The following is a 23,195-nucleotide window of genomic DNA, read 5'->3' on the forward strand; positions in this document are numbered from 1 at the left end:
GTGTAGTAGTTCGGGACATCATAAGTTGTGGTTTAATACTCTAGGGCCTTGGTGGTGTAGCATCCGGTAGTTGCACATGTTGTTGAGTAGTAAGCCGCATTGCGGTTTAGTATCCGCCATACCCACGAGACATCGGGACACCAGTGGGCGACCCAAACATTAAGCATAATACAACCAACAGTAGCACGACACTATTGTTGATCAAACGGTAAAAAATTTGAAAATCAATTTCCAATATTAAATGGCATGTTAACAAAAAAAAAATAATAAAATGATACTAATCTTCATGTAGAAACAGAATATTTACCATTTGCCATTTGGTTGTATTGTAATACCCGGTGACCTTAGTGTAGTTAACAGGAGCCTCAGTTTGATAGTAGCTTGGAGCAGAGTAATACTTGGGTTCCTCAGTGTAGTAAACTTAAAGCATCCTTGGTATAGTATTTCAGTTCAACGTAGCATGATGGAGCAGCTCCTGTGTTGTAATCCTGGGCTACGTAGTACTTCGCCGCATCAGTTGTGCTTGTGTAGTTCGAGGCAGATTAGAACTTGTGCGGTTCGGTGTAGTACTCGACCGCTGTGGTATTGAAATAAGTTGGAGCCTCGGTGTAGTAGGCTGGGGCAGATTACTCGGTTGTGTAGTACTCGGGAACATCAGTAATGCAGTACTCAGGAGCCTTGGTGATGTAACTCAGGGCAGCGTAATTTGTAGCGTAAATCTTGAGCCTTGGTGCTATAGCACTTGGGGGCCTCGGCGTAGTTCGTAGATGTTGCGTATCTAGACGTTGTTGTGTAGTAAGGCGGTGACGTGGTGTAGTAGTATTTCGCTGCTGTTGCTTGGTATCCACCATGTTCAGGAGACATCGGTGCACCCGTGGTCGACCCAACCATTAACGATATAACACCAAACAGCAGCACGGCGCCAATCGTAAACTATAAGGTAAACGATGTGAACATTAATTATCGAATATAATTGGTTATATCAACTGAAAACAAGATAAAGTTGATTCACAACTCGACAAAAAAATTAATGATTTTACCCATGATTGCGAATTGCATGGTTGTACAATGAAGAAACAAAGAAAGGAGTTGGGAACAAATTTTGCGCTGCAGTTGTTGCCGTGTTGGAGATACTCACTCGACTGATCCCTGTCGTCTTTTCTCTCTCCTTTTATACGAATTTTTCTCACCCCCTCCTCTTAAGCCTTGCGGTTATTTTACCTTCTTGATAATGATGAAAAACTTCCAGTTCTCACCCAACCTCTACACCACTGCATGACACGTTTTACGTAATGATCTCCATGACCTTCGATTGAAATGCAAACTGGCCTTTCCTTCTTTAGGTTGACGTTGCTGGGGATGGGTCTACAAAAAGTCAAAAACCAATATCAAAATGAATACCAAATAGCTTTGCGGCTATTGTACCTGCTTTGATAATGATGAAACACGTGTCATTCTCACCTAACCTCTACACCATCGCATGCCAGTTTTACGTAATGTTTCTCCTGACCTTCAAGCGAGAAGGACATCCTGTCTGGACAAACTGGCCGACCTGTCTGCAGGTTGACTTGCATGCAAAAATCACAACGAAGATATGCAAAAAATTTTACGAATCTAAAACTCCTCACATATGTTTGACTGCAAAATTACCTCGAGTATTCCCTCAAAGTCAAAGTATTCGTCAGAGTAGTAGTAAGTAATAGTATTATATATTATCATATTATCCCATAGTTGAATAGATTATCGATCTAGAAATGAAACAGTTATTTATTGTGATGCAAGTCGCGACATTTTTTAGGTCCACTATTTCGTATAGGGCGAAAATAAAAATATTAAAAAATGTACTGTACAGATGGCAGTGAGCAAACTGGGCTACTACATTCAGCCTAGTCCCAGCTAATCATACAATCATAGTGTTAAAATTGACGTGATGGCAAGTTAAATACGTTCGAGACTCGGTACAATGGTACATATTGGGTGGACAAAAAATGGCGAGTCAGTTACGAAGAAAATAAATCGAGTAAATAAAACAAGTTAAAAATCCTCTTTTCACGTCTCGAGAAAAATCGCCTTGGCTTTACCGACCGAATTGGTTTTCTTTCGGTTTCTTCTCTTATTCTCACCGGATGACGACGACAAACGAAGTTCACAATTGGATCCGGCAAAACCTGCCCGACAAAGACATATTCCAGGTCCAATGCATTTGCCACCTCGTCGACATTTCGGTTTGCACACAGCTGGGGGGAAATTAAAATAAATAAAAATTAATTCAATGTCTTTTACTTTTAAATGACGAAGGATATTACCTTTTTGACACCTCGATCCTTGATAATCATCCGGACAAGTACATTTACCCGGCGACGAGCAAATCCCTCCGTTCAAACAAGGCAGTGCACATATTGCTTCGAAAGATAAAACGTGGTTAAAAATTACAAGTTCATTCTTTGTAAGAATTGACCAAAAACATACCAGTCTCACACCGAGTGCCTGTCCAGCCTTTCTTACAGGAACACACTTTACGGCGGCTGCAGTGTCCACCGTTGAGGCAACTCGGATGGCAAGTCGGTGCATTCCACTGGCACTGTCGTCCTACAAAGCCTTCGGGGCATAGGCAACGATTCCGTCTCAGACACTTTCCTCCGTTGCGACAAGGAATGGTGCATCCATCTAGAAAAGAAAATATACATGGTACAAAAACGGAATTACTTTTTCATTACATCAATAAAGTTCACCTTGTTTGATAGAAGTTTCGTTTGGTTTGGAAAAAACTGGCGACAAATCATTTTCAATGGCGGAATCATCCGTTTGGTCGCAGTGGGGGCCTTTAAAACCGGGCAAACAGTCGCAAACGTAGCCGTCGACTTCGTTGAGGCACAGTCCATCACGGCAAGGATTGGGATCGCAGAAATCGATTCGAATGCCACAGTCGGGCCCAGTAAATCCCTCCCGACATTGGCAGCGATAGGTGGGATCGATTTGATTGGAGGTGATAAAGTCGTCGGGTGGATTGCGACAGGCACCTCCATTGAGACAGGGACAGGGCAGGACATCGACGTGCAGGTGGAAATGAACTGGATGATTACACTGGTCGGAAACGGTGAGAGCGAACGTTTCGTGGTTGAACGGCGACAGTGCGTTGGAGACGGCCTTCCAGCGGAAAACTCCTTCTTTGGTCACTTGGGCATCCGAGAGCGGATCCACCAGCCGGAAATGAAGCGGATCTATATCGGTGGCGTGGATGACATACTCGAGCATCTGTCCGTCATAGGCTGTCGTTTTCAGACGGTTTGAAACGACCGGCGGTTGGTTGTTGGGATTAATGCTCCACGATTGAGGGTGATCCAGATCGCAGCTCTGACAGGCGTTGTGCGGATTGACTTCACCGTCCGGATAGCAAGAATTGTCCAGGTAGCAGACGTCTTCCCGGTCACCACATAAAGGCCAGCTATCTTTCTTGGCTGGACACGACCGGCAACCCGAGTGGTAGACGGTCAGTTTGCTACTCGGGGCGCTGTAACGGAGCCCGTCGTTGCTGACGCGAATTTCCAGGTGCAACTCCTCGCTGACATCGTCCAGCACGTAGCGACGGTTCGACCCGCTCACCAGCAAGTGGCAAATAATCCGATCGTGATCGATAAACTGGGCAGACGATGGGATAGAGCGGTTGTTGTAACTGCTCCGTTGCCAACTGGACCCGTCGTAGCGACCCGGTTGAATCTGACAGTTTAAACGCGACGAATCAATGAATCCACTGCCAAAGATTTCGATTTTCCGGCAGTCGCTGGCTCGGAGATCGCACAGTCCGTCGCCACTGCCAATTTTCTCAACTCTCGGAGGAGTGTCTGATCAAGAAAAACCACATTTAATTGAATTGAATAATCATAGAAAATAAAAAGACTTTATACCATCCATCAGACTGCAATCGCTTCCGTAAAACCCTGGCTGACAAACGCACCCGTACGGTAGACAGACACCTTGATGAGAGCAGCGGTTGGGACAGTTTAGAGCCTCGACGATGACTGGCGGAATGACAGGTCGCCCAAGAAGATTTCGTGGCCAGTCGGAAGCTCGCCGATAAGTGGCTTCCACTTCACATTGATCCTCCAATAGACCCAGCGACTCCTGAGCCCAAGTGGGGTCCTCGTTGCGGCTTACATCTGGGCAAACAACAGAATAGCAATGAATGGCTATAAAACGAAGTAAAAAAAGAATAGAATCAGACGAACCTTCCACGCAAATCTGGATGGCTTTCATGATGAAATTGCCGACGAGGTATTGGCCGCATTCGAGTGCCACTGTCGAGTTGACCAGGAAATTGGAACAGTAAAGGGTGACCTCTTCTTCGTCGTTCCAGGAATCAAGACCGCCGCCCAATTTAATTGAAGCATCTCGACGGATTCGGCCGTGAGCTACTGTCCAGTGAATATCCCTTCCAAGATTGGTGCCGCCGCTGCTACTGGAACTCTTGGAGGAGGACCAGGTGAGATCGACTGCTGGCGGATGTTGCTGAATCCGGCCATCGTTTTCCTCCACGGAAGCCGAATCCCTTTGCGGAGTGTCAATCAGGTTGAAACTGTTGATTGTGTCGTCATCAACTTCCAGGCGGACTTGATCGCTAATGTCCAGGTAGTTGAAAAAAGTAGTCCACTCGACGACCGACTGCGGCTGTTGGCAGGTGGATGGGCAATCTTCCAGGGTAGGATCGCATCTATGCAAATAAATGGCAAATATTTAAAGAGGTAACGAATGTTATTAAACTGTCGTTTACTTTAGATTGTTGTTGACCACTGCGTTCGAGAGATAGGCGTCCTCAAATGGTCTGCAAGCACAAAACTCATCCGGAAGTGATATTGGGAATGATTTCTGCTTCGTTTCAATGGAATCCGTGAAGCGGATGCTGTTGTCGGGGTTGCAGAGTCCACTAATTGTGTCAATTAATTCTTCAGGCTCTTGGCCAGCGTCCACAACCGACACAGACATTCCCCACTCCTCCGTCCGGATGCGGACTTTTCCTCCGTGTTCCAGCACCACCTACCATCAAGAATTCAAATCAAATTCTATTGGTTGGGGGGAAATTATAATGATGAAGGTTCGATATTGTTACCGTTATGAGTTTTCCTTGTCGAGATTCCAGGACCTTAAATTTCTCTTTCCGGCTGTTAGGAACGGTTCCAGTCAAAGACATTTTCGGCAGAGGTCGCTTCCCACCGAGCATTTGATAAGGGTTACTGGAAGTTCGTTTCGGCTGCACCGACTGGCAACGGTCCATCAAGAAAGTCTCATCGCCGGATGAAGAACGAACTTCAGCCGAACAGATGCACAAAGCATCCTTCCGACCGGAATAGCACGGCTGATATTCCGTCCAAACCTTTAAAAAATGAGAAAAACAAATTTTAATTTCATTTATAACTTCCAATTCAGTTTTGTTTGTTACCTCAAATGATTGTCGGCGATTTTTGTAAAGTAAATAACGACCCGATTGGGCCACTTTATCCAGCGAATCCGTCACGCTTATCACGTGCCCTTGAGTGAATGCGTAACATTGAACGGGCGGAACGTCCAAAACCTGTTGGGCAAAACCAAAAGTGGTGAAATGCACTGTCAACTAAATGATAAGCGAATCCTAGAATTAAAAATGGGAATACCTGAATGGTAATGTTGGGTAATTGATATCCATGCCACCAGGCGTCACCGTAGCTGCTGACAACCAGCTGGAGAACGGTTGGGCGTTTGGGCGAGTTGGTTCGCACGAAATCCGTAACGGGAACGACGAGAAAATGTTGAGATTCTTGTCGGGCCGTCGAGTCCATCGACAACTGGCACTGCGAAATGGCCACCGGTTGAGATTGGCCGTCGTCCGGTTGGACCACTTGGACAGTCAGGTGACAGTCGTGTTGGCTAATGTGGGAGGCGCAGGTGAACGGGACGGTCATCGTCAGCGTGACATTGACAAAGCTGCCGTTCTTGTAGACCCTGACGACATCATCCAGGCTCGGGCTGATGACGATTCCGGCTGTGAAAACGGCGCTCGTCACAGACGGATTGCTCATCAACGTCATTGGACTGCCCGGTTCATTCACGATAACCTCCACTTGGCACATCACCTAAAGACAAGAAGGATCACGTTTGTTAGAGGTCAGAGCGGCGCTTGAATTTCACGACGTCAAACGAGAATGTTGATGGCCATCCAACTTTTGGGTAATAATTCAAAAATATTCAAAACAAAGTAGGGGGCAAATAAATTAAATAGATAGCTAGCTCCATGTGATGGGCTAGGAAGTCATCAGTAGTCGGCCATCTGCTGTGGGTGGAAGAAAACAAAAAAATAAAAGAGCTGTGACTGCATAATGGATGGCGCAGGATACTGCCACTTACAATTTGTTAACTGTATGTATAGACGGAAGAGATCTGTCAAAAATAAAAGTTAAAGCCGTCTATAAATCTCGGGGGTCTCTCTTCCTACTACTACGGGCGACAGTAGAGAGGCAAAGGTTGTTCATGGAGTCTCCCAGCCGCCGGACAAAATCAAATCCATCATCGATGCGTATAGAGCCATAACTCGGGGGATTGTTGCTCCCAATATCATCACAACTGCTGGACAAAAGGAGCATAGCCTAGGCCCCTGTGGGTGTCGCGTAAACGGGGGAGATGATGGATCGGCCCGGTATCGAGAAAAAGGGGGAAAGATGAGAAAACCTTGAATGGTTTTAAATAAAAAAACTGATTTCCCTTCGCCTCTATTCACCGCAACAACAACACCAACAACATGAAAAAAAGATTTCCGAGCATTTGATGACTCTGAAAGCCATTCGAGTTGCGAGTGAGACCGGCGAGAGCTTCTATAATGGTTACGATCACTAATTTCTCACACGCATGTGCATCTTCTTCTCCTTGACTTTTTAAGGTATGTTGGGAAATAAGGTTTGAAATTCAAATAAGGTGATGTGTTGTTGTTGTTGCTGTTAGTCCAGAGAGAGATTATATGGCTCTGACCTGATGGCCGGCGGTGATTTTCTGGCGTGGTAGGAGGTCGTAATGCTCCGGTTTTTCAGCTGACGTCTGGGCGGTCGTCTGCTGCCCCGTGCCGGACAAAACGATCCAGTGGAAGCTGTTGGTTTTTTTCATTTTTAAATATTGGAATCTGATGCCAAAAAATTGTCTGACGAGAATTATGATTATGATTATTATTACCGAAATTTTCGGGATTCGTGACGTGAGGAGGAGTTGAAGGCGATGGAGCAGTTGAGTGTCTCAGCGCTAGCGTGAATTTCAGGCGATCGGTCAAAGGTGAAGACTTGATCTCCTTCAAAAGAAAAAGAAGATTGTAAAGAACAAAACAGTTTTTGGCGTTTTCGTGCCACGAAATTGTGGGGGTGTTGTGAACCTATTACCGCCGGAGAAATATCGTTTCTTTGTCTTATTCCCCACCCAACAGAAAAGAAAGTTAAAAAACACAAAAGTGCGATCCAGTTCAATGTCGTGAAGATGAGACTCATTTTGAATCGATTATCTGGAAATAAGATCTAACCTTCTTCGTAAAAGCTATGATTGGCCCCCAGAGAAACTCCCATCATAATTTTAAAAGCTGCATTCCATTTCTCGACTTTGGAATGTTTGTGTTGTTGTTCAAAGAAAACAAAGGGATCAGGGCCGACAGACTACAATGTGAGGTAATAGCATACCGCTGGCGGGTGGAAGTTGAGCGCAATAAGCCATATTGCAAGCCTCGGTCGGCTGGAGTCGGTAGACGAAATAGCCGGAGCAATTGCGGACGGAAACGGGATATTTCATGGCGCAGCAGTCGGCGTATTCAGAAACTGGGCCGCTGTCGTCCTCCTCGTCGTAATGGTGGCGACTCCACGAAGAGCAGGCTGTCAGCTGGACCTGCTGCAAGGCTTCGGGAAGGCGTTGGCCGTCGTCCAATCGCAGCCAAATCGGCGCCTGAGTTCCGCAATAGTTGACCGAAGCGCAGCGGGTCGGCATCTCGGCCGACCTGAACATGCAAATGAATTGAGCGAGAGAGAAGAGAAAATGTCGGAACGTCAGTGACCGCCGGACAAGCTAAACGATTTCCAGCATCACAAAAGAAAAACAAGTTCCAGTCCTTATACGACGGCCCGATACAAATCTAAACATTTTCTGTAGACGTGGCGACAGAATGGCCAATTTCGTGTTGTTGGGTTCAAAAAGGAGACCGAGCAAAATAGACTTCATCAACGTCCAGAGTTATTTCGTTGTTCCCCCACCAAAAAGGGTGGGGCCCCGCATTCGGAACAGATAACACAGCGCAACATTGTTGTTGTTGTTGTTGTGAGTATCTCCGAAAAGGAGTTGGGAAAAAGAAAAAAAGGAAAAATCACGACAGAATAGGGCAGAATTATAATAATAATAATAATCATTACCGGTTCTGAATGGTGAAGCGGTACCACCCGACATTTAGTTGGCGGTCGCACAGGACGTCGCGGGGCGTCTGCGGTTGGTAGAGCGGACTGCGGCGGAAGTCGTCCAGCACCTGATGATCATCGCACGGATCCGCATCTATTCAATCATTTTGAAAATGAAGAGAGAAAGAAAAAATATAGTGGGGGAAATTGTTTAGAAAGATTGGAAAATTGAGATAGCGCCATAGTACGTGTTTCTTTTCAATTTGAAAATGAAAAATTGGTCGAGTGGGAAATCCTAGAATTAGAATAATAGTCACCCGCCTCTCTCTCTCTACATGTGTCTATCTCTTTTCTCCTCCGACTGGGCCGATGACTCGACAGCATGACACTGCAGACGTACAAGTGTAGAGTCACACAACTGGTCTATAGGGGGACGATCCTAGCTGCTATATAGAGGGAAAGTCTATTATGTTGTAATGACCCGACATGTGCTGAGGAACAACTGGGGGCCTATGTTCGGGGTCACCAGCTAGAGAAGAACTTGTAGAGTCTCTGGTTCTCATTTTCATAACAGAAAAGAAGAAGAAGATTGGAAACATTTTCTTCTTTTTCGGGCGAGGGGATGATTTCTGAAGAAGAGAGAGAGTGGAAGGGAAATAAAATACATTCCAACCATTGGCGGCGTATTAGTGTATATATAGTAGGGCCTGATGTATTCCCCAGGCCGCCCTACGGACCCTTCGTTGTCGGTGAAGGCACAGCACGTGTACGCTGTGTAAGAAACAGCGGGACACACGACACATGGAGAGCTTAATGAAACGGGGCAGACGGTTAAATCATCTTGCAACAATTTGCTTCAAGCTCCATTCCATTTCACCCCGTGTGGAACCGATATTGCCGGTGTAACGAGACGTTTCTATCTATATGTGACTGGGAATAAATTGCATTCTGTTGGGCACCAAGCAGTGTTGAAACCATATCGTTGCTGGGTGCAGTATCCTGTGCAGTCATTCTGCGACTTTTGAATTCTAGATTCCTCGTGTCACCACCCCCAACTGGCTGCATCACATGTTTTCACAGCATTCCTGGCTGGCGTTGAACCTGTGGCAGCGTCAAGTTACAAGGACACCAGTGGCAAATGGGAGATAACTGCACCAGTTATTTTGTAAACAAAAAGGCAATATACAGATTTTGCCATAGAAAACATTTCAATAAACATTGACATTGAGAAAAGAGAGAGAGAGAAAATTGTTTTACTTATTCTTTCGTTGGGCCACTGTAACCGACTTGACGTTGATGGACACACTGTCACTTGTGAAATAGTAGTGACTGAGTGGGTTCATTTCGTACATGTTTATTTACTGGGACCAAGGTTATTACGAAAGTACATCAAATTCTGATTGGAATTGACCTGCTGAACTCGACTCGTTATATAGACACAACACCAAAACAAGCCTCTTGTTTATTACAACAACTTTGAGCAGCGTTGCAAAATTTAACAGCTAATTGATTACACGGTTCGATCGTTTTTATTGGCAAATTAAAAATTCGTTATTTGTTTAACGGAGATATTAATATGTGAACATTATTTCCTTTTAGAGTACACATAACTCTGCGTGAGAAAGACGTGAGTTTTACTTCTTCATTTTGAAAAAATCAGACAGAGCAACCAGGAAGAAAAAAGGAATGTCCTTTAGTACTACCAGCACGCGCGGTTATTCTCAATGACTGGGCAAATTCATTTGAATGTAATCCAGCGATGAAAAAAAAAATCTACGGGCCCTCAATTCCATTTGAAACTATAACTATAGACACCAACCACAACCACCACCTTCGGATAGGAATCGAACAAGTTGGAAATGTCACGGAGCGATGAGCTCAGCAATAAAAATTGTTCAACCCAAAAAAGATCGGGGGAGAACTCGTTAACAATAAATAAATAAAAACCAGTTGTCCAACAACAAGGAAAACGATAAGAGAAGACGAAAAAAGGTTTGGTTATTGTTGTTGTGGAAAAGTCGAATAAAACCAGATATGACAGTCGCAGTGGAAATTGATTCCAACTGGCGATTATATGTGGGTGGGTGTCACTTGTATTAGACGTTAATTGGGCATCTCTACTCCCATTTTTCTCATCCTAACAAAGTCATTAAGATTGAAACGACCAGATAACACACAGCGGCGTTGAACGTGTAGGTGACGAAACCGAGCGAAAACCATTTTTCTAAAAACGCACCAAGGGGATGAAATAAGACAATTTTCCAAACGACGGAAACCATCTGACTGATGGCATTCTGTCACTCGTACGTTCGAGTGACCGAACACCATCGGGAAAAAAAAATGTCTGGCAGTTGGGAAATCACAGAGCCGCGCCCAATGTTCTCTCCCCCCTCTCTTTTTCTGGTGTTTTTCAACTGGAAATCTATTTTATCTGAATACAATCAGTTTTCACACTAACCCCCAATCACCGACATAAATTACAGTATAGGAAAATGGAGGGGGGACGAATGTGTTTTTGTTTTATTTTGGTGACCGGGATTTTATTATCGTCAAAGACAAAAGGGGGGTGAAAAACAATAAAACCATTATTCAAACACGCCCATTATGCACGGGAGACGGCCATATAAAGTCAATTGTCAGACGGGATGAAAACTATGCGCGCAGAGCAAAGCAGTTAGCTCGTTTTGACACCTGGCCGCTGATATCTGACAATTCACGCCGTCTATATATGCAAATGACTCCCGAAATCTCTCACGTCGGATCTACAACTCCTTTTGTGAACTTGATTTTATTTTGTTTTTTTTTGGCTTTCAATAGAAATTGCCGATTTGATTTCTTGGTCAAATTTTCTCTCGAGTGGTTTCATCATCCCAGTTTTTTTGGGTTTTCTGTTTGTCCACGCGCAGATTTGCCGATAAAAGAAACAAACCAACAACGTACGAAATAGGGAAAAGAGTAAAGAGAAAACTGGCTGGACATGGCGTACGTGCTGCAGCACATGGTGAAATAATATTTCATCGGAATTTATAGCCCGGACAGATAACAAGGGGGGGACGTTGGATGGGTAAAAAAGAGACGAATTGGTTGAGCGGAAATGATTGGCGACGCGATGGCCCGTACCTCGTAAAAATGGCAAATAACAATGGATGGCTGAATAGAAACGGACACGAGGCGCGGTGACACAATAACAAACAGCCCGTGTGTGTGTGTCACCAGACAAACAACACCAACAAATGCACAGCGCACAATGAAATACAATGAAATGAATCGGCGTGGAAAACGGATGATTTACTCAGCGGACTGGACACACGATCCGCAACTATTTGTCCATGCCCAGGCGAATAAAAATGGGAAAATGTTTCCGTCTTTATAAAAGGAAAATCGCAGTATATATATTGTCTCTAGCTGCCGAGATTATGGCGTCGCCCATATGTTTCCCTACCAACTGTCCGTGACTGAGAGGAAAAAAGAAATAACGAAATTCGAGTGGGAATAATTCTCACTGGCCCGCAAATCTAACCGATGAAGCGGAATGCCAACTGCTTATAGACTCTACGTATTATTATTAGATGTGTATATTACCGTGCCCATACTGTCAATGTCCCCATTGACAAAAAAAAAAATACCCAAGGATTTCTCTAGCTCTCGGGAAAATGAGCTCGTTGAAACCTGAGCAGAAGCTATTTTTTTCAATGAACTTTTATTATTTTTTATTTTTATTATTTTTTGGGATGTTGTTTGTTTCCCTCCTGCAATTCCATTGTGGCTAGGAGACACACAGTTGTTTTTTTTTTTTTCTTTCTTCGGAGGTATCTCTATAAACTCCCGCTGATCTGTTGTCGCACGAAATGTATGGGGCGAACGTTGAAACACGCAGCTATAGAGTTTTGTTCCGTTGAGAATGGGAACGGCGGGAGATGACGAGCATCGCAGATAATCATCTCTACTGTAGCAAAGGAATAAGAAGAAAAAAGGCTGACTGCTAGCTGCCCCTATAGGCGACATTTCAATATCATCTTTCCACCATTTTTTTCTTTTTTCCTTTCAGGCTTCAGTGAACGGCCAAAGCCCATTTTCTCAACATCTTATGGAAATTCATCATCTCCTACACCACCGTACAATGCTTCCCCCCAAAAAAGAGATGCTGTAGAGAAAGTTATGCCGTAATCCGAGTTCAGAAAGTCTATCGCACCTTTCCAACCAAGGTGTGCAACCGTTCCATCACTAAAAATTCCGGTCGACTTGGCTTCTATACAGAACATCCATCGATATAATATCGGTTAAGTCTTTCCTGTGTGAGCTCACTGAAACTCTAGACTCATTAGATAAGGCTTCTACTGCTCGGCAGCTGCCGAATGATTGACAAGACGCAGTAGTAGCTAGCGAAAACAAGATACGAATATAGCACCATCGGGGGTTTAAATAGTACAATGTATAGTCGTACACTTTTGTGTTGTCTTGTCAGTTTGTAGGAAATCCGATACGTTGTGCAGCAGTCCCATTAGAGTGGAGCGTGAAAGCAAACACCCCTCCTCGTCCGCCGACAGGACAAGGAACTTTTTTTTTATTTTTTCCCTGATAATGCCAATGAGAAACGAAGACAGCCAACCCAATTGACATTCTTTTAATTTTCTTTTTGGGTTTCTTTTTTTGTTTTAGTCTGTGGAAATTCTTTTCGGTTTAACTTTGGAGAGTCGAATAAATTTCCCAGACTCTTTTATCTCAGAGGGTGCTGAGCGGAGAGATAATATACTAATTTTAACAATCGAAGGTAATAAAATAGTAGTAGTTGTACGTTAGGTTGACGGTAATTAAAAAGAGTCGATAACAAATTTGTTTGAATTTCTATCGCATTAACGACCGCGGCGATAGATGAAATCTTTTTACAACTTTCAAGTTCCCACCGAGATATTCCGTAGTCGAACTTATAAAAGGAGATGATCGCTGGGTATAATATAGTTAATTATACGTGTAACCCATTGGAAGCCAAATAATAATACAAGTCGGATTACCTTGACAGGATGCTTGGTTGCTGGTCAGGAGAATCAAAATGGCCACCAACGACGTCGGGACCCAAGAGCAGCAGCTTGTCATCATTTGACGGCGATTCCCAGCAGCTAGATACGCGCGTTAATCAAGTCCCTACAGACACACACGGCAGCAATATAACGTTTTATTATTAGTTATTATTATCATTATTATTTCAGCTATCAATCCTTCATACAATCTCACCAAAATCTTACCTTAAAAATTAGCCATGCAAATGAACTTTGGGGGCTATAACGGAGACGATTCACACACAAAGTCCCCCCCCCACATTAATGAAAAATTCTATCCTCTCTAGACCGGCACGACACGGAAGACTAATCATCGTCTATCTATCCCCCCTCCGGATTGGATTGATGACGTCGTTAGAAAAAGAAGAAGAAACGACCTCAGCTTCTTCTTCTTCCATCTCACTCGACGATATCTGCGTTCGCTCGTGTCTTTGTCGTTTGGAAATCTCACCCCGGCTAGCTAGCTAGCTCTCTCTCTACCAATACGTGTGTCAACCCAACAGGAGTTCCTTCTTCTTCTTCTTTTCTCCCCCCTCTCTATTAAATAGATTGGAATCTGGTTGGTTTTTTCTTTTTCTTTCGAGCGATGGGTTGGTGTGAGAGAGAGAGCCGCTCGGTCGTTGCATAACTTACTGGACAGAAAAGCGGAACAGGGAAAAGTGGACCGAGATATAATAAATACAAACGGAGGGATTTTCTTCTTTTCTTCCAGCGGCGGAATTAAAATCAAGAGGAATCGAAATTTTGAAAATGAACATCATCAACTCTATCAAGGCCCCTTATTTGGTCGCATCCGAAAAGGTGTCTATTCACATTTTGGAATTCAAAATCAGCTCTAATGATAATCTAGTTGGTTAAACAATTTCAGCCTCTCGTGATGTACTGATTTCTTCATCAATGTTGTTCAACATTTCCTCTAGTTCCAACCAACCCCCCGACCGGAAGAAGGGCGTGTGATGATGACAGCCCCTGAAAAAAGTTGTGAAGAGGATGAAAGCTTTCTGTCAAACTCATTCAAAAAATACAGTATGAGCGCGCCAGCCAAACATGCCACTGCAGCACAGCCCATGGGGAACGACCATTAAGAATCGATTGCCCGTTAGTTTCCCGAAAAAATCGAAAAACTTCCTGTCGGAAAAGAAAAAAGGGGGAAAGTGAAAATCTGTAAGCCGCGACCATCTGTTAGACATCAGAGCACTTTGGCGCGACGAGTTTGAATTTTTCGTTCCCCCCACCCAACAGAAGAAAACCATCGGCTCGCATTTCCACATTTTCTTATCTGTCGATGATGATGATGATCCTATTGTGTGGAGGAACGTCAGAAAAGATCATCTTATATAGACAGCAGCAGGAAGAACTCTAGCTAGGGATTTGTATTTCTCTGCCTAGTCAGATTAACAAGTCCCAGCAGCATCCAGCCTATGTGTACATATTCAGGTTGACAGGGGGTCTACTGCTGGGCATATTCGTTCCTTCTTCTTCTTCTCCGGGCGGATGATGGATGCGAGGGACCTTACAGCACACGCCTACATCATCATCGTCGTCGTTGGACGTCGACGTTTCCGAGCAAGACGTTCAGTTGTTGTGTTACCCTCCTCCTCGTTAACAATCTTTTCTTATTCTTCTTCTTTCTTATACAAATAACATTTGTGGGTATATACCTGTTGATCTTTCTTTTTCTGGGGGGATGAACAAAACTCTTGTGTCTTTGATATCAAATGTCGGATGCCCTTCAGCCCTTGTAAACGTGATGGGGGCATAATATAATGTAGGCCAAGAAAAAATCCTTTTCCTATAATAACACTCCCGTGCTGCGGTGGAATCTAACGATTAGATTTCCCCCCAATGTTTGACGATGAGTTTCATTAGTTTAGAAATAAGGGGGATGATACCAATCACTAGTAATCAAGGAAAAATATTGGGGAAAAAACTTTTTGGTTTTTCTTTTTCGGTTGGATAGGCGGAAGGAATGAAAATGACAATTAAGGAATTTTTTGTTTTTTTTTTAAAGGGAAAATGTGCGGTTGATTTTTTAATGATTCAAAGCTGCGGATGGGTGATAATTGACGGTCTTGTGTGTACCTAACAAAAGCGGACGCTTCTCTTTTTCTTTTTCACGGCATGTGGCATATTTCGTGTGTGTTTTTTCACCAAGTCGTAAAAAAACGATTTTACGATCCGAGTAGTTATAGGAGGTGGGCTAGAGAGATTCGGCAACAGGTAGAGAGACAATAACGATTTTTGATGGGAGTCGTGAAACAAAACTATGAAAGAAAAGAAAGAAAAAACTAACAAAGTCTCCGCGCTACCTGCTGCTACAACATTATCAAACGCCATAAATCAAAAAAGTGATTTTATGTTATCCATTTCAATTTGGTTTGTTGTTGTTTTTTTTCTATACTTTGCTCAGATTTTGTTTTTTTCAAAAACATAACCTCCCATATCCGCCAATGCTGCTCTTTTCTGATATCACGCCGAGCATTTAAAACAAAATTCAAAACGTAAAATGAAATAATAATGTCCTACCGTGAAATGTTTTTTTTTGGGGTCCGCCAGCAGATGACACACAAACTCGTCGCAATCCCTCGAACCAAAATTCGAAAAAACCAAAAACTGAAAGAAAAATAAAAAAGAGAAAGAAAAATTTCGGATCAACTGATGCGGCTGGGTGAAAGCCGACGACTGGGACCTTCTCTCTTAGCCGCCATCCGCCTATATCATCATAACACTGCGGGCGGAGGAGGAGGAGGAGGGAGGTGGGTGGGTGAGGAGAGGGCGGTATATAGTAGAGAGAGACACACACAAGTCAGAGAGCTATAGAGTATATATATAAATATGGTCGGGTTGGTTTTGCTTTGGTTAACTAACACACATGACATAGACACACACACACACAACTCGCAAGAGTAGAAAAAAAAAAGTTCTATTCCCTTATAGACACCGGCGAGAGGCTGTATATATACACACCGTCGTCGACTGCCATTATTGCCATAAATACTCGGGAACAAAAAATAGAAATTCTTTCGCCCTTTTTTTCAAATTCAGAAAATTTTCTTGGCCCAACAAAAAACAAAACAATTTTGAAAAAAAAAAAAAAAGGGAAACCTGAGCCTATCGATTACAAACGGCGGTTGTGAGCTATATAAAGGTTACTATGTAGTAGGGGGGAATAGAGTGGAGTTATTCAATTTCAACCTTGTGCATTATTATAATTAGAAAGAATAACTTGCGCGAGTTGATTTGAATTCAAATGAAAAAAGCGTGAAGAGGAAAAGAATAAAGAATGATAATAAAAAGAGAGGCCGAGTTAATTTACGATCGTTTCCTCCCTCTCTATATTTGGTCCTATACGGAAAAAAAAAGCCTTTCGTTTATTTTCAATCGCTTTTCTACCCCCCTGGAAATTGAATTTGGTTTGACTTAAAAATCACACCTTTACGTACGCACCGTATAGCAGACAGTGTACAGATTATCATGTGTATCGTTCGCTCGGACTATATTCGGCCCCAGACCGTATACACGAAGGCAGCAGCTCTCCCAATAAATATTTACGAATGAAAATTGATGCGACTGCTGACTAGCTGTTGGCTATGCCACCGATTCGAGTGTTTACAACCCATCGTCAATAATTCATGCCAACTGTCGTCCCGATACATATACACACACACACACACCCATCGCCCATCAGCTCTAACAAATTGATGACTATAAGAACCGTACCGTCGATCCGGCGTTCTCTATACGTGCAATCAAAGGTGATGCCAGGATTACGGACATTCTTGCACCGAGATGATTATTTATCCGTCCGTTTTTCCCTTGCATCCGGCAGAGTAGAGTCTCCATTAGTAAGTATAGTGGAGGGGTGAGACCCACCGGCGCAGTGCATACAGGAGTACTTAGGATTATAGAGGAAGGCACACGTGAACGGAGGTTGTAAAGTTGGTCGAGTTAAACAACTGTCTCACGAGCTCTATGCGCTGTCATTCCCATCACTCGTCTCTCCCCTCACTCACCGTACAAGGAAATTTATTCCGGATAGACCTAGTAGGCCAGCAGCCGTCAGCGTTATCTAAGCTACTTCGTATAGACATAGAAAAGAGAAGGGATTCCGACTTACATTGTTATTATATACGTTTTTCTGATTTACAATCGAGATCCGGACGCAGCAGTAGAGCGCCACGACTCTCTCTCTCTTCGGTACCAACATCTGATATTGTATTTAGATACCTTCAGATTTTGATAGGATATACGTTCATCACCGGCGGGCCGCCGAGCGCATCAGTCTTTCTTCCTGAAAAAGAAACAAACATGAAATTTGAAACGGATATGGCCAAGTATTATTTTGAGAATCTTTCATACCTTTTTACTATCGTGTGTAGAGAAAAATATGGTCACGAGCTCGTGGGGCCACTTGTGAATCAATTTGACCTTTTTTTTTCTTGATGAAAAGCGAATCGAAGATCTTTCTAGAAAAAAAAAAAGGGGAATATAAGCAAAATAAATTGATAAGAACTCTGCGGTGTAAAAAAGAAGAAGAAAATACGATCCGGCCGTTTATTATATCTACATCCAGCGCAGTCCTTGACTATATATATTCCGGTGAAATGGTCAGCCAGCCAGCCAATATGGGCATTTTTCGCAGTGAATGAACGACCCTTTTTTTTATTATTATTATTACTATAATACAGTCAGAGAGAGCCCCAGGGAGAGACGAACGAAACCCCCAAACACATCCACACACACAAAAAGCTTTAAATGAAATTGCTTTTCGTCGCAATGCAACGGAACGGAATGGCCGTTCTTAAAGAGTCGAAAATAAGAAATAAGCCCCGGTCGAATAGCGCGCGCGAGCGGTATTATTCAAATCTATAAAGGACACAATATCGTTTATAGAGACGGGGGGAAATATGCGATAACGTGCGCCCGTATACTATTCCTTTTGAAAAGAAAATAGAAAAATGGAATTTTCTTTTTCATCTGCTGGAAAATGGAATTTTCAATTTTTTTTCGGAGCCCTTACATTTTATTGGGGGGCTTAAAATCTTTTTTTTTTTAAATAGTCAACAATTTCAATAGGATTTTTCAAAATGTCGAATTTTCTGGGAGATTTATGACGTCTTTTCTTCCATCGATTTCAATTGAAAATTTTTTCTTCTTTAATCCTTCCTGGGATAAATTCGTTCAATTCCGGCCGCTAGATGGTAGCACATTCCTCAAAATCATTTCGACCACGAAAATTCAAACGTCGTAAAAAACAAAACCATCAAACGTATTCAAAGTCAGCACAAAAGAATGAATTACATTCGTTTCTATTATTATGATACGGCGTCGGCTATTGTACACGAACATTTGTTGACTTTTTCCCCTTTTTAAAACTTTAATGAATGGACTACGGCACGTTATATCGAACGAGGCTACCGCTAGACATGGACAGATTCCGACAATAAAACACGCGGGACGATTGTTGAAGCGCATCTGAATAACAATAAACCAAACACAGCACAAGCGGAAGAAAAGGTACAATAAGGCGGATTTGTTCGGTTGTTTGAATAGCCATCCATAATTTTGTTGCGACTCGATTCTCGGCTGGACCCGGCGGGCGGTCGACCCCGACACGCAATTTTGACGATCGGCAATATAACAGAAAAGAAATAATTCCCCCCAAAAAAATCGATTGACTGCACAAATTGCCTTTCTCCAAAGTCTAAGTCGACGAGCTAAATCAAAGGTGGAAATCCGTTCAATTTCATCACCCGATTGGTCAGTTGGCAACAAACTTCCGTTGATGAAATGAGGACATGAGCGTCCAGAGACGACGCAGTTGGGAAATATTTGACGCATCGGCGAATGGAGCTCGTCTGTGCAGCACGTTACACGCAACTGGATCTATCACGAAAAAAATACGTGACGAAAAATACTCAATCCACACGTATTGGATTTAACATTCGGTAAGTTGAAACAAATTTTTTCGGCCAACTGCTGTGCATGTGTGTGGATAATACCCGAGGAACAGGGCGCGGCTGACTGTATCATGGCAAGCAACAAATGGTACGTGACATCAGAATATTATAGCCAGTCGGTAATGCACTTATCTGTTTTGTAATGTCGAACCCCTGTCAGCAGCAGTAAAAGAATACTTAACTTATTTTTCCCGACCGTGAATAATTTTTCGCGTAAAGTATACTTTGTTATTTAGTCAGGGTGGATATAAGGGACGTGAAATTAAAGCAATTGTGGATAAAAACCGTACTGAAATGAAATTTCATCAAGCCAGAATTGTTAAGACATTGAAAATGTTAGTAAATTATTCTAATTAAGCCCTGACGTAACAATCATTTCAAATCAAACAAAAGTGAAAGCCTTGATTGACTCCGGTAAATCAATTAATCAATATTGCCAGCCTTGATTACCTTGGCAATCCAGACACCTTCCATTTTGCTTGTATCGAACAAATTTTCAATTTTTGGCTGTTCAAATTTCAATTGAAAAAAGATATCGAGACGATCAACGAAAGGGGGTTCGCTATGGTTTCTGACTCACGCTGCGCATTTGGCGTCGAATAAAATTTTCGGATAGCAACCAAAAGGAACTTGTCATTGCTATACACACACGCAACTTTTTTATTTTATTTATTTATTATTTTTATTTTTATTATTATTTTTTTATTTTTTGGGCAAAAGTTGACAGGTGACACTCTTGAATAGAAAAGCCAAACAAGGGCGGATCCAAACTCATTTCCGAACATTAATCTTTATTTGTGGCGCACTTATACAGTCTGGCAACCAGCAGTTCGCGTGTCAATTGAAAAAAAAAAAAATTTGAAAAACAATTGTTCGCTCAGAAACCAGTTCATTCTGGTTACCTAGTACACTGCGTGAAAACTGTCAGGTCGGACTTTGGCCTTTAAGTCAATTTTTTAATTATTTAAAATAAGAAGTTCAGAAAATGTTCATGTATAGTTCAAGTTTTGGACAGTTTTGAAAATCTGATGTCTTTTAATAGCCCCAAATGGACACATCTTGCACCCATGTGTACGCCACTGAATACTACTATGAGATCCAGTTAATACAAGCCAGAATCGTCCTATCTAGATACCTATGATGAGTCGGATTTGAAATCGATCGGCTTCCGCGTGAAAGGCAACAACTGGCACTGATGCGATAGAGTGCCACCCCCTTTGTAAAGCTCCTTTCCACAGACTGAACAAGTCCCTTCCCCAAAAAATGTGGAGACCGAATCATCATAAACATTTCAGATTGGTACTATATGAGGCCGACACGTATTTCGGAAACACATTTCTCGTTCGGAGCACGCCTCTCCAAACGTGTTAGTATACCGTAGCTCGTTTTAAAACTGGGCGCAGACAACCGATGAGGTTATTCACTGATCCACTTTTCGACCAAGTGGCAGTCCCCTGACACTACCAACGGCGAATGCATCCGTCAGTAATTGTAAGTACTTTAGTTTCTAATACGCAACAAAGTTTGAAAAATCGAATTCAATCTTTGATTTCAAATCACAAAACAAGCTTGAACCTTCTTTTAAGTTAAATCTAATTGATAGATTAATTAATTGTTTGATCTGACCTGCTGTTGGTGAGTGTAGATTCCGAATCCGGCGTTTAACAAGGGCCGGAGGACGATTTTCAACCAGCCAATCAAGAAAGTTTTGGAACAGCATTTCCACAAGCGAAAATGGCCGACAGTCGAGGAAATCGCTTTTCTGGCCGACGTGTTGCATCTGGACAAGAAAGTCTTGCGCATCTGGTTCAGCAACCGACGCCAAAAGGAGAAAAGGAACAACATGACGCCAGGCGAACTGATGGAAGGCATCCGTTTGACTGAAGCACTGGCGACGCACAATAATAACCAAAGCAACGAGGTAGACACTCTTCCATTCACTTTATCGGCCGTGCTAAGTTCCGAAAACGTCAAGCGCTTCTCTCTGGGTAAGCCGAACGGGAAGGCACTCCGGCGGACGGTTTTGGTGCTGGGAACCGGAGGACAAATCCATCAGAAATTCATCAATCAAATAATCAACTACATCGTCAACGTCGGAGGAGCGGATAACTTCCGATTTCTGGTCGAAGAAGAGGCTGGCCAATCGAATTGCATTTCCGTCTACGACATTCACCACGCGGAAGGATTCCGCATTCCGTTTTCACTGACGATTGTGGTCACGCCTTACTCTGGCGACTCGGAAGAAGAACTTTTCAGGGATGGAAAAATGGCTGAAATGTTCCGCGAGTTCATGGACGCCAGGGACGGAATCCAGGAACTGGACATGATCTGCAACGTCACCGTGGACACTGGCGGAAGAAAACAACAATTCCTGTCCATTTTCGGTAAAGACATGGGGAAAAACATCAACAACTGGAAATTGTCGGTAGATTTCTTGAGCGACAAGGGTCCCTGGCAACCGGTGGTCCGGCATTTCTTCACTGTGTTGGCGACTATGAAAACCGCCTCACTTTTAACGACAAAGTTGGTTCTGAATGAGAGAAAACGGTTGGAAGTGACGGTAGGGCAACTCCAGTCATTAATCGCAGAAGTGGCTCCTAAAATGGAAGAGATGAACGCCACAAAAATAGAAATGAAGCACTTTCAAGAGCAAATAGAAACCGAATTAATACATTACAATTCTTTGCTTCCTCAACTGTGTACCCAGAGTTTCTTTTCCATTGCGCCTGGACTCTGTTACGAATTAAGATACGTCAAAGGGGAAGGTGCTGGCCATTCGTCGAAAGATCAAGTCAATCGAATGTACCGCCAAGCTAAAATCAAATGGAATGAAATAGAGTCCAGGGGATCGCAATTGCTCGCGTTGCTGCACAAAGAAATCTTACATAACGCAGCGGCCATGAAGATGAATTTCAAAAACACTTGGGACTGTATGCGGCAAATCAACAGGATCGCCCTTCACGGTAATTCCTTTCTAACCCAAAGAGTCTTCGACCTCCTCTTTGACGTTGAGCAGCATTTGAAGCAACATTTGCCTGTTGGAAAAAAGATGTAAAAGGAACAAGGACATGTATCATTTCAGAAGTGGACTTTTACCATTTGACGCATTTTACTATATCTAACAAATGTGTTTCATCTGCTTGTTGCTGTGATTGTAACCCTGTAGATTTAGGCTTTGGTGCTGGTTTTCGGTTCATTCTTTTTCCGTCGTCGTTGGTACCTGTATGATAATCAGTTGAAATCAAATAAATTGTGACGGAAATGGGAAATTTTGCAGACATTTAGCGGCTACTAGACGCGCTCCTGTTGTAGCCGAGCCCCGCCTTGCCCAGTTTAACACGGGAAAAATGTTTGATTAGCAACAGCCAATGACAAAACGGATGTGTGATGACAGACCTACATTTTCCCGTCTGGTATCTGTACGTACACTACTGCGTAGCACTACGACACCTGTGTCCCAAAGGGAAAACAATTCAATTTCCTGTCCCTGTACAATGCGCATTGAAATATTTTTTTCAGTTGCGAAGGCAAAGTCGTCATATAAAAGCAGACACAAAGAAACGGGGTGATTAGACATTTTTAAGCATGCAACGTCTATGACTAACTTTTTGAACGCTTGCCAAAAAATATGACGAGCTATTCATGACCTGTTTATCAGCAACTGTCACCAACGAGTCTTCTGGATAGCCTTTCCTTTTTCCGGATATACCTGCCAAAATTTAGAAAAACAGTCACAATTAATTTGGTTCACAATTAGCTTAAAATCATGTTTCTTCTTGATTGACAAATATAGG

At 43.0% G+C, this 23,195-nt stretch overlaps 2 protein-coding genes across 5 annotated transcripts; one reads left to right on the forward strand and one right to left on the reverse strand.

The window, feature by feature from the left end:
- Positions 1–1,749: 1,749 nt before the first annotated feature.
- Positions 1,750–21,117, reverse strand: LOC124315102 (von Willebrand factor D and EGF domain-containing protein-like). Of its 4 annotated transcripts, none has more exons than XM_046780493.1 (19): positions 21,028–21,117; positions 17,801–17,903; positions 17,559–17,732; positions 15,968–16,054; positions 13,397–13,526; positions 8,403–8,538; positions 7,683–7,993; positions 7,192–7,303; positions 6,994–7,108; positions 5,646–6,104; positions 5,435–5,566; positions 5,105–5,368; positions 4,769–5,031; positions 4,227–4,708; positions 3,906–4,157; positions 2,733–3,842; positions 2,470–2,667; positions 2,307–2,402; positions 1,750–2,237 (listed from the first exon to the last, which is right to left on the reverse strand). In XM_046780493.1, exons 5-19 carry the CDS (start codon positions 13,479–13,481, stop codon positions 2,050–2,052), a joined length of 4,203 nt encoding a protein of 1,400 aa, XP_046636449.1. In that variant the 5' UTR covers positions 13,482–13,526; positions 15,968–16,054; positions 17,559–17,732; positions 17,801–17,903; positions 21,028–21,117; the 3' UTR covers positions 1,750–2,049. The 4 variants fall into 4 exon arrangements, with proteins under 4 accessions (XP_046636449.1, XP_046636448.1, XP_046636450.1 ...); XM_046780492.1 differs by having other exon boundaries at positions 17,801–17,907; XM_046780494.1 differs by lacking the exons at positions 17,559–17,732; positions 17,801–17,903; positions 21,028–21,117 and having other exon boundaries at positions 15,968–16,137.
- LOC124315306 lies at positions 20,461–22,664 on the forward strand. The gene is made up of 2 exons (XM_046780893.1): positions 20,461–20,892; positions 21,047–22,664. The coding sequence occupies exons 1-2, from the start codon at positions 20,875–20,877 to the stop codon at positions 22,454–22,456; spliced, it is 1,428 nt and encodes a 475-aa protein (XP_046636849.1). The 5' UTR covers positions 20,461–20,874; the 3' UTR covers positions 22,457–22,664.
- Positions 22,665–23,195: the final 531 nt, after the last annotated feature.

The sequence above is a fragment of the Daphnia pulicaria genome, chromosome 11, assembly GCF_021234035.1.
Source record: "Daphnia pulicaria isolate SC F1-1A chromosome 11, SC_F0-13Bv2, whole genome shotgun sequence".
NCBI classification, from domain to species: Eukaryota; Metazoa; Arthropoda; class Branchiopoda; order Diplostraca; family Daphniidae; genus Daphnia; species Daphnia pulicaria.

Coding starts and splice junctions, on each gene's coding strand:
- LOC124315102 (XM_046780493.1), bottom strand. CDS start 13,481: ATGATGACAAGCTGCTGCTCTTGGGTCCCGACGTCGTTGGTGGCCATT. Junction 3,843..3,905: donor CGATTGCAGTCTGATGGATG/GTATAAAGTCTT, acceptor TTTCTTGATCAG/ACACTCCTCCGAGAGTTGAG. Junction 2,238..2,306: donor AGGATCGAGGTGTCAAAAAG/GTAATATCCTTC, acceptor ATTTCCCCCCAG/CTGTGTGCAAACCGAAATGT.